The 12177-nt window shown below is 35.0% G+C and overlaps 1 protein-coding gene across 2 annotated transcripts in view; it reads right to left on the reverse strand.

The window, feature by feature from the left end:
* Nucleotides 1-12177, reverse strand: part of GULP1 (GULP, engulfment adaptor PTB domain containing 1) — an 89338-nt gene that overhangs the window by 32434 nt on the left and 44727 nt on the right. For both annotated transcript variants that reach the window (XM_009290964.1, XM_019475039.1), the window contains exons 4-7: nucleotides 7216-7314; nucleotides 4332-4469; nucleotides 1713-1829; nucleotides 1239-1331 (exon numbers count right to left, since the gene is read on the reverse strand). In XM_009290964.1, coding sequence (XP_009289239.1) covers nucleotides 1239-1331; nucleotides 1713-1829; nucleotides 4332-4469; nucleotides 7216-7314 — 447 coding nt within the window. The remainder of the gene's footprint in view (nucleotides 1-1238; nucleotides 1332-1712; nucleotides 1830-4331; nucleotides 4470-7215; nucleotides 7315-12177) is intronic.

Below are 12177 nucleotides of genomic sequence, written 5' to 3' on the forward strand. Positions count from 1 at the left end.
CAAGTTCTTCACTAATTTAAATGAAAGAGAAATGCATCTATCACAAGAGACTTAAGAGCCTGTTTAGTTGAATTCAAAGATACATTTAGTTGTTATATTCATAAATAAAAACAAACTAGCTGCCATGCTAATTAAGGAAAATAAAAGATTAAGGAATTTACTAAATTGATTTTAAATCTAGCATTACAGTTTATTACCTTTCACTGAATGCTTCATAAAAGTGAGAAAACATCCATAATTTACAATTTTCACTGTGGGAGTTATGCAGTATTTATAATTTATGGTGCTCTCTCCTCTAAATAGATTTCAGCAAAATGAAATGACAGTTCCTCATGGGAACAACCATCTAATCAATACCAAGGGAGCGTATAGACACTACTGAAAAATTGTCATCACCATTACAAACACACTTTCACATTACCCAAATTTCTAAACATCCATTTAGAGTGAAATGGCGTACATCCAGGGCAGGAACAAGGCGGCCCAAAAATGCACAGCTTAAAAGCAGTCCATCTTTTTCTAAGATTTTACTATACGTACATTAAGAAACTTTATTTATTTTCAGTTACCTAATGCTGTATACATAGAATACGCCTCTAAGAAGAGGGGAGTCATTAGGATCAGTCTGCAATGCAACCTGCATTTTTAGAGGTCCTGCCTAGATATAAGTAACTGTCAGTCAGTCATTTAAAAATACTTTTGTCATGATCATCTATAGGAACTGCAGAAAGCGTTACAGATTTCCAATGATGAGGAACCCGCACTTGCTCCTTTTTACCTACCCACCCAATGTTAGTTCCTGAGACCTAATGACTCCTTTGAAAGACAGACAAAATTTTTTAAAAGTCATTTAGAAAATGTCAGTTATATATGACAATATGCTTGTGACACAAAGTTCCCAGAAAAAAACAAAGTAGCATTCGTGAACCAGATCGTTTAAGTGCCAGAGTTCATCCTTGGATGTCTACTAGAAGGAGTATTTACTGTCTTTAGGCAGCAACAAATAGGTATGATAAGAGGATTAAAGAACCACAATTTGAGAGACTGCAATTTGCACTTTTGTTGGCTTGTCACAACGTTACTGTTACTTCAATACTGCATTTCAATAGATATGGTACATGATCACTGTATGTTAATCATAATCACTGGAAACAGCATAGGTGCTAATAATTATCATAACACAGATGATTATAAATTTAGAGTAACTTCAGATATAAGAGTTCCGTTCAGGTACTTACTGGAGATGCATGTACTTGTGTTATTCTTAACTGGTTTTCCAAATCTTGAACTTTATTTTTCAGTTCTGTGTTTTCAGTTTCTAATTCTTGAATCTACAAAGCAAGTGGTTATTTGGAATTGGGATATTAATTCATTTCAACAATAGCATCCACTGAGAATAAGTTTTATCTGAGATCTGGTGATTTAGAAGCAATTTTTAACTAGCTATCTGATTACAAAAAATAATTAAACTTAAATTTCTGTATCTTCCATGTTTCAGCCTTGCTTTTCTCTTTAATGACCTTGCAAGATGGCAAAAAATAAAATCCTGTTTCACAGTTATCAGGTCTTTTTTCAGATTTCTTTTTTAATATCTGTTGCAATTCTTAGCAATCTAAGAACAATGCTGGAAATTATGCTGTCATAGAAAGCAGATAACACAAATACAGTAGCATGTTCTTTTATCTCTTTAAAAAATACAGTTCAGAACTTACTCTTTTCTGTAAACCTGCAATTTGTTTCCTTGTTTCAACATCTTTTCCTCCGGATTCCAGAAATTTCCTGTAAGCTAAGTCAAATGCTTGACCAATTGTTAAAGTTATCTCTTCTGCCTTTACATAAAACATAAGACTGAAATTAGTATAGTAAGAATATTTTATATTATTATTTTCATTTCAGATGATCACAAAATACTTTACACCATGTATCATGTCCAAAGGGTTTGCTTCATCAATCACGAAGTCAACACTACAAAGGAGCATGGCAAACACTCTTCAGCAAAATAGCCTGACAGAAAACGCTATGTATACAACGTAAAAATACTTCAGAGAAAGAGGGGAGACTGAACAGGCAGACCACAATTAGCTAATTTTTGGTATAAATTATGCCTCTAATTTCTCTAAATATAGATAGCACGCTGCAGTATGTCTTTTTCTGATGATTTCTGAAGCAAATACAGCCTTTTCTATCATTAAATAAATTGTTTTAGTTTTAATGGGTTAATGTTTTCATGATAATGGATGTTTTGACTTCTATTGCTTTTAAATTTATTTTCAACACTTATTTTTAGAAGTCCTATAAAATCTCAATCAGCATAGTGTAGATAAATGTATTTGCCTGCGCAAGTATTTCTGATTACAAAAATCCAACCAAACAGAATTTGCATTTGTATGTGCAAAATATAATAATTTAGTAGTTCTATGCTTATTCGCATCATATGCTATGACGTGTATATACAATCCATACAGAAAATCTACTTTAAAAATAACAGGTAAAACTAAGCATACAAGAAGTTGATTGAGCACATCAAGGTTTCAGAAAAAAATGCAGACTTACAAGAGGCACTAATAAAAGGTGAACATATGGATATGCCATTTGCCACAGAACTTTAGTAGAGAAAGTAAACAGAGTAATTTTTTTTTTTTTAAAACAAGTTGGCAGGGGAACAAAACAAAAAAAAAATTGGAAAAAACATTAATCTGGCCAAAGCTAAACTAGAATTTTGTCTTCTCTATTGAAACGAAAACCTGAAATTGGTTGTTCCTCATGAAAGCAGAGCATTCTGCTCAATGCCGAGAACATTTTTCCTTCACTACCTGTAAGAATATGGAGGGCTGGATGCACAAAAATGGTACAGAACGTGATGCTCCCAGCCTTTTATGCATCAGTGCAACAGTTAAGTCATCCAGCAGAGGTGTGTGAAGACCTGAGTTCTACAGGAATGGGGAATTAACCCCTCTATCTTTTTACTGTGGAAAAAAAAAAAAACATACAGCCACCTTTATTAAAAAAAAAAAACAAAAAACCCCACCAAAACACAAGAAATTATTTTAACCAAATTAGACTGAATTAGACCAAAAAAGCTGAACTAGGACTGCTTTAGAGAATAACTGTTTATGTTAGTAAAAGAAAAGTGTAAGGGACACTAGAAGTATGCAGTCCTATCTTCTTGGAAGGATGAGGGTGGGCTGAAAGGTACCAACTAAGGTGGGATCCTTTGAAATCTGAGAGTACTAATGAACACAGTGCAATTGAGGAAAGTAATACAGTAAGTGGAATATCAGGGTAGAGAGAAGACGAAATGGTGCATTGGTTTGGAACAGAAATGCTACTAGTGTGCAGAGACTGCAAGGGCAATTTAAAATCATGGGAATGTGTGAAAAAGAGACACAGGATAGAAATTTGAAGGTAAATGAACAGATGTATATAGCAATTCTGAACAATCTCTACTGAGGGCACTGGAGCAATGCAGGTGAACAACAAAATCACCAGAAACACTGAAGTAACACACAATGCTATATAATTGCATATAAATAGAAGTGAATATGCATCTGTTTCTAAAAAATATATTACTTCCTCAGTATTTCCTTTGTATGATATCTCAGCTACTTCAGAATAAATCAAAACGAGAGTTATAAAAAAAACCCTAAACATCCCTTTTTGGTGTTGATTCCAGTGTTTTTCTTTGTTAATTACTTTCTGCCAGGGTAAACACATGACCCTGTTTCAGCTAGACACCATTTTCTTCATTTCCTGTCCTAAAGTTGTTTTTTTTTTTTTTGCTATTGCACATTTTTGAACAGTTGCCCTGTTCTATCTCAGACACAAGAAAATGTCAGTGGTTGGTGCAATGAATTCTCTGGTAGTGCATCATGGCATTAACAAACTTGAGAGACGGGGCAGGGGAGGGGGGCAGAGAAGGGGGAACCTTGCTAAAAAAAAATCTGACGCAGACATCAGCAGAAGAGCCTGTGAGGGTATCTCAGCCACAGGGTCACAGCAATCTCTGCAAAACAGCTGTGCAAACATTTCAAGCTTGGTGGGATGCAGTCTGTTCTCTGAGAGTATTGCAGATGCTTGACCTAGGATATGGAGCCGGGCAGTAAGAAGAATTGTCTCAGAAAACCACCTTAGATCAATAAAGAAAAAGGCTCTCCTTTAAATTAATGCATCTAAGTTACAAGACACTATATTGCCATGAAAGATTATATCAGTGACCCCAATTAAAAAGCAGGCTATCTGCCTTTATTAACCATTCCTGTTTTATTTCAAAGCAGACCAACCAAAGTCCGTAACAGTCACTCAAATTCTTTTAAAATGTCTTGCATACTTACACACTTTTCGCTGTCAAATACATAGCACAGATGCTTATTTGATTCTGAGTCTTTGCATATGAAAGTAAATATTCTCTTGTCAGTTTTATCATCAGCACAAAATGATATCCTGTGGAGTTGACAGTTGTGCTGGACTTCCTGCAAATAAAAAGAAATATTATTTTCAAGAAATTACTATACTTGCTTAGGATAAAAATGCACAAAGTAAATCTCTGGATTTACTCACGTACGTAAGAGCAGGCAAGTTGCAGTAATATTTTTGAATGTCTCTCACTGTACATGAGAGCACCCAAAAATGGACTTAAAGTATAACAAAAGTTAGCAAACTCATCTCCTAACAAATGTTCCCATTTTTACTGAATGTAAGTAGGAAGTTTTTATTTGGACAGCATTTATCTGGAAGTGTTTATTTGGACAGTAATTTCAGTTCTAGAAAATTGTTTTTTACTGTTGCTTTGCATCCCTGTGCAATTTATTTAGGGACTGATTATGTAAAATACTCTGTTCTTTTTCCAGGTGTACACCATCTTCAGATTTCATCATCTCCGAGGGGTTGTTAAAATGGTTTTACTGAAATAAGTCCTTACCTTTGTATCTTAAATATGGAAAACAGAAATAAAATGACTTTGTTATCCAAACACAGGGGCACAGAGAAATAAATCAGACATGTAAATAATTGCTTACTTAAGGTACAACATAAACAGCTTTTAAACATTATCATTTGCGTATTTTTGATACCATATTTTAGTTTCCATTAAAAACCATTTTCCAGCTATTTAAAAAGTTGCAGTGGCAATGCTCTTCAGCTGAGAGAGCTTGACAAAACTGAAATAAACTTTCTCAACTATTTTTTTTGTTGTTTTCCTTCAACAAGTTTCTTCTTGGTATTTTATTTTATTTGGCTTATTACATGGGAAAGCAGTATTTGCTTTAAAGGAAAATATGCAGTTTAGATGTGAACTATTATCTATTAAAAAAAAAGTTTCTGTGCAGCATTGAGGTTCCCAGATTGCTATAAGCTCATAAAGAAAGGCATGCCCTCTCTGCACGCAACCATTTATCAAAAAAATGTACCATATGGGCAATCTTTTCCCCTTGCCCCAACCAGGTTCCTTTTCTCAGTCTTTACAGCCGTTCTTCTGCATATCCTATTTCTCCCATGTCCCCAAATCTCTCTCACACTTAAGTCTCTTTCTGTTGTAGCTCTTTAACAGTTACATATACTAACACATGCTTGTTCTGGCTCTTTTAGGTTTATAAATCCATCTAACTACTTTAGGTCATTTAAGGACAGAACCACTGTTCTATAATCCTCCTTTTTTGAGTGCCAAGTATAGAATCAAGTCCTGGTACATGAGTAGGCCTCCTGTTCCTACCACAATTAATAGTCATCACATGAATATAAACCAATATTTCTCTGTAACAATATCGAAGTGATTTGTTTCAAAAACTCGCAGAAAAAAATTACTGTAATCGGTGATGATAACACGGAATTTAAGTAATTTCCTAACGCATCTGTAAATTGTGCAAAAAGAAGGAAAACTTGATTCCAATTTACATTTACATGTAGCTTTAAGAAACGAAGTGGGGGAGATAAAAAGACTACTCATAGTTGATTACCATTTGAGTTGTAATAACAGCATTGCTAAGAGATTAGAATGTTCCTATTCCCTCAGGAACTTCCATCCCACAGCTTTCTGTTAATCTCTGCAGGAAGATTTAGGAAGACTAACACATTTTGGCATTTAAAACTGTTATTTTAAAACAGTTTTTGCCAGGATATGGGGTTTAGTACCCCTTTGTGCCCTATGACATAAGGAAGATGCAAAAACTGCCATTGAAGTTGACATGGATATTTCTTGCCCTGTCTGCTTATGAACTGTTGAATTGTGGTTGTATCAAGAGTGTGAAGTGAAAATGGGTTGCAAGTAGATACAGCTTTGAACTAAAGCTACCTTTTCTCAACAGGCAGTATCGCTGTCTGAATGGTAGCAATTACTCCGGAATTAAAAAGCAGTAACAAACAGTTCATTCAAATCCAACCTTCAACATATGTATAAAAGATTTAAGAGCACTCAGATGTTAAGAATTGCTGACTATTGAATAAATACTTTTTAGCTTCATTATATTTATCTCGTTACTCCTCTTTGAAGTCTGTGAGGAAGATGTTTTGTTTACTATGTAACCCCTTCCAAAATACCAGAGCAAACAAAGGAACAGAAAACCCATCCATGGGATGACTCAATGGACTTAACTGCTGAAAAGGCAGGAATTGTCATGCTGTGCCAGATGAAAAGCCTACAACAGTGCTTATGGCCTGCTACATGAAATTTACAGAGAAATGGGTAACACACCTGAGAAACATAAGCATTCTAGGGAGGGGGCATACAATAAAAAAAAGGTGAAAACACAAGAAAAGGAGGAAACAAAATGAAGAGGTTAAGGAAAGAGCGGTGCAATTCCAAAGCAGCAGCATGAAGAATGAGTCACTGCAAACAAATTGTCTCTTCATTCACCTGCAAACATCTACATGTGGGCACCTACACAATAGTGACCATTTGGAAAGGTGTTTATCAAATGCAGTGTTAACATTTATTTATCACAGTGTTTTCCTCTTCCTCAGAGTTTAAAAGTTCTGGTGTGAAACGATTAAAAAAATTAAATCCCACATTAGCTATAGTCTGTATTTTGGAGTATCAAGTACCTTCCTGGGAAGGTGTCACCCATGTGTTATAACAAGAAATGGTATTTTAGAAGAATTTTCCATCAACAGAATGGCTGTCATTATAATACTTTTTTAAAATATAAAACAATAAAAACATTAAAAACAGTTAAAACAATATTTAATTACTAGTTTAGCACCATAAACATCTAAGTCTCTTACCTTTGTTTTTGGATCTAGAATTTTTACACCATAGATTGAGATTTGTAATTCAACTTTGGGCGTCTTCTGGCCTTCAGATTTCTTGATATGTCTTGCAAACTATAAGATGAAAAATACAACAGCAATCGCATTAATAGTAAGTTTTCTTTTTTTTTTTTTAAATTACTTCTCATTTCCTCTCAGCTCCTTCCACCTGAAGTTGTTTGCTTCCTTCTTCAAAAAGCTCTTATAAACAACGCCAACCATTCCCAAAGTCACAGTTGGGCACAGAACAGCATTTCTGATGGCACACTGTAGAATATTCCTATAATTCAAGAAAAAATATTTTAAAATTACTTAGCTGGTTCTCTTGAAATTTTATCTGCTGTTTATGCACTTAATTTAAGCTTTTGCATGGGATTTCTAGGAGAACAGTAGAAACATGAACACTCGCAGACAGTTTGTCAACCGCTTGGTTGTTGAGCAGTGAACATCTTTATGGTTTTCACATCCCACTATTTCTACACTCCTGTACACATGCATGGAGGGTACCTCCCGTATGTTCCTCCAAGGAAATCAGTTCTTTTAAACAGGTTCAGTGTGAAAGCACTACAGTTGTCAATACCTAAGAAATACTTGATCTATTCTATCATATTCTCAGGATTTATTTGCTAACAGTTCACTAGATGATGGCTAGACATTTTATATAACTGAGTCAAGTAATGTGTCCTATTCAATACATTTTCCATCCTTTTATATCTCCTTTTCTAGCTGCTAGATCTGACTTGTCTTTCTTTCATGAACACTGCATATAAAATAAGCAGAGTATCTAAAATTTGCTACTGCATGGCAGTTAAGAAGTGTCATGAATTTGGGTAACTTTCTTAGCAAAGCTACAGAATTGCTCTACATTTTGCTCTGTTACCAGCCCTTTTCCTCTCAGGTCTTTGACAGCCTGGAATGGTATTTTCAAATGCATAAATAAGGATGATGACTCACTGAAGGCCAGAGGAGTTGGAGTCTCTGCTTCACAGCTATATGTTTGAACACATTGTCCTCAAACTTGCTCTCACTCAAGTATAATTGAGCACATAATTCACCATCAGTACAAATAAACTATATAAAATGTCAGTGAGGACAATGACTTTTAGTGGCATGGAGTCTAGGACGTCAACAAGGGTGCTAACCTATCTTAAGAAGGGTTAGACCTGGAAGACAGAAGCCTGAATTACCTTGTGATTGCGAAGTACTTGGCTGTAGCCAACTGATACCTCCCCCACAAACACCTAAACCCCTGGTTTTAATTAGTTATTTAAGTGATAGTTGAGGGTTTGGGTTTTTGCTCTGTTCCTATTCCTATGCCAACTACTAATTGGGAAATCTTTCCACGAACTCAACTGCTTTACATAGTATGACTGTCTCCATCTATTTTATTTCATTTTGCTTGTAGGCAGCTCCGTTCATGGCAAATTATTAACTAGTTTTAAGAACCACCCTAAAAACACATAATTAACCTGTTTTTCCCTTCCTCTCAATTTTATTCCTCATTTTGAAAGTACACTTATTGAAAATTTTAGTAACTGAACATTAATTTATAATTAATCCTATTAACTTCATACAGTAATATGCCCTATCCAGACAGTTTACTATTGATTAATGTATCACATCAACTGATGAATATCACACACTTCACAAGTTAGTTAAAAAAAAAAACAACCAAAAAACCCACCTAAACCACTCTATGCCATTCTCAAAACCACCTCTTAAATCTAAATACCCATTTTACATTTCAACAGCTAGGATTGCTACAGTAACTGGCAAAATACTTTATGAAGGGTTGTACATGATGACTTACTAGTGAAAATCAACTAGTCAAAAGTCAAGCAAATCTAACTAACTTCTAGTTCTGCCTCTCTTCAGTATCATGTATATAGCTCTTGTAATATACCCATCCTTTTCCTATCCTATTTATCTTCAAGTCCATTTCTCACATATTTAGAGTATACTTTTAATACAGTTTAATGAATATCCCCATTCCTTTATTTTAATTAAGGTGGGTCATCTCATATGCATCTTTTTATTTTAAAAAAATAATTTTATAGAAAATAACATTAAAAAAACCTAGTCACTGGTTTACAGGCATTTTGGCCAACAACATTTCTTGACTTTGTAGGACAATTCAAATTTGCTACAGGAAAAAAATGTTTTCTTTAACAAAAATCACTAATTAACCCCCCCCCAAAATCTGACTTAAATTTTATACTATCAATTTAACCTATTTGATTCTTAAGTCTCTGCTTTAAAAAATTTGAAAATGATAGGCCAATCAATGTTTCATTAGCAGAGATTTTTTTCCTCAAGATGAATATAAAACTTAAGATTGTTTTTCAGATCATTTTCATACATTTACTCAATACCCCCACTCTACCAGCTTTCCTTTCTGATTTGTAATTTGATTATGTCCTTTTATTGGCTAAAACTTTTGAGGACATACGTGGTGCCTTTTCATAGTACAACAGGGCTCTGCGCTTGGCTCACTTTGCTATGCGTTAAATAGAATGACCGCAAAAACCACAGATGACCTGGACAGTTTGGGCATCTCAATTTCCAATGCACTTTACAGTGCACAGAAACATACCTATGCAGTAGATAATCCTGGGGCACACCTCGATTTGGAACAGCCTTGAACTTGAGTGAACCCTGGCTTTTTGGAAATGTCCCTTTATAAAAGGACTGCACACAAGTATTTCTGTGCAGTAATGAAGAGGAGGCATAAATGATATTTGATTTTACTGAGTTAAAGCCATAGTGTATGTTGAGAATGATGATTAAACGCTTGGTTTTCCAACTGTAATCAACTCAGAATCCTGAACAACAGCTACAACACAAAAACTTTCTGAAATAAGTAGATCTGAATAACTTGCATGACTTTTAGAACAGCTGGCCAAAGCTTGCTCCAAGTAGTCAAGAAGTGTTACAACAGTGAGGAAGTTCCAGAGTATAATCCTGTGCCAATATTAAAAAAAAAAAAAAGGTAAACAAAATGACCCTACCACGTCTCTACTCTCAAAAGGCATAAATCAAGTTCAAGAACTAGAGAATTCAAGTGAGAGGAAATTAATGACGATCAATATGGATTTTACAAAAAAATGCAGCTTGTCAAAATAGACAAAGCATTTGACTGAGTTTTGCCTGCCATTATATTTAGGAAATGAAGCAATACAAAGAAAGTATTAGTTAAGTTAGTTACATTAATCTCCAGATGCAGTTATAAACAGGAAATTGTCATTGGGAAGATATGTTTCTAATATATTCCAGCAGGGTTTATTTCTTAAGCATGACATTACTGAACAATGACCAGGAGGAAAGTAATTACTGATAAAATCTGCAGGCAGAAAAAATAAGAGCAAAAAATGGGGAGCAAAGTAACTAAGGATCTGAAATCTAAAATCATTACAGAGGAAGCTTGCAGATCACGAAGGCTTATGGAGGACCAAATAACACAGAGAACACATCACCAATGAGAACACCACAGATTGCCTGTAGGCAAACAAACCATCTCTGTTGCAATGCCAATTTTGCAAACCATACATATGGGAACAAACTTCCTTTCTTGGGAGACTACCCTGTGAAGATAGAATTAAGAAAGTCTTGATGTCATGGTAGGCTTTCTGCAAACTGTGGACTCTTCTCATGAAGCTACGCTTGGGAATATTAATGCAATCCTTGGATATTTCAAAAAGATCCTTAAGACAACAATAATGGCTGCACTGCATCAGCTGCTTGTGAGAACTACTCAAGTTTTATGTTCTGAGGTTTTCCAATGAAGAAGGATGTTGACAAAATGGAGAAAGATCACAGGATATTTGCAAAAGTTAGCAGAGGACTGGAAACCCACTTTATAAGAAACGCCATCAAATCAAAAACAAGCTAATAGTGAAAGAAAAACACAAAAGAATCTCTTCAACACAGACATCCAGAGAGACAAAAAAGCTATTTAATCAAAGGTTTACTGAGATACAGTGACTGAAAAGTACACATAGACAAATTAAAAAAATCTGGTGCAGTTACTCTCTTAATGCTTTTCCTACCCACTCCCTGCTCTGTGTAACAACAGATAACATATAGATACCGATCAGTAATTTCTTTCGTAACCGACCTCTAGAAAGCCAAGTTCATCCACCTCCCAAACTTGTGCAGGGTTTGAACAGCAGCTCCTAACACTTAGTCAGGTATCAGCCAATTTGCTTTTTTTTCTTTATTTTTTCTACTCATTCCTTCTACCTAAAGAGGACCCTGAGGGACCTCTGGACAGGGGAGATTTACAAACATTATTTTCTCCTTTCAGCACACATTTGAAACAAAGTAATATTTGTAGCTCACACAGTAACAAGACTATTTAAGAGGGTAAAAATTTGTAGCCTCCCATTGGCATCAAAATGGACAATGATATAAAATTATAATGAATCACAGCATGGCTTGGGAAGAGATACGATGGGCCAAATACTTAAGCTGTTAGTTTATACGTATATTGTTCTCAGGCAAGACACCCAGATTTGGCCCAATAATAATATGAGCAGCTCAGTAGGATGGGCTAGCTTTTATTTAACTGCTTTGGAATTGACATCATATTTTCCTTGAACCTTTTAGGGAAAGCAACAGATACAAATAAATCTATTTTCTATAGTTTAATTTAGCTTTAAAAATAAAGAAGAAAAAACTTCCATATATCTTGTCTTTTATTACAGTAGCAGGGAAAATTGCAAACTTTGAGACTCACTAAAATTACATTTGAAATGCTTATGCATCAAGTCTTAGCAAACCACAATCAGAGGATTAATTAACAAAAATAACATGAGGAAAGTTAAGTTGCTAAGCCACTATCCATCGTATTTGAGAAGTCGTGGCAGTCCGGTGAAGTTCCCACTGACCAGAAAAGGGGAAACATAACCCCCATTTTTAAAAAGGGAAAAAAGGAAGACC

Source organism: Aptenodytes forsteri, unplaced genomic scaffold (genome assembly GCF_000699145.1).
Source record: "Aptenodytes forsteri isolate BGI_AS27 unplaced genomic scaffold, ASM69914v1 Scaffold318, whole genome shotgun sequence".
NCBI classification, from domain to species: Eukaryota; Metazoa; Chordata; class Aves; order Sphenisciformes; family Spheniscidae; genus Aptenodytes; species Aptenodytes forsteri.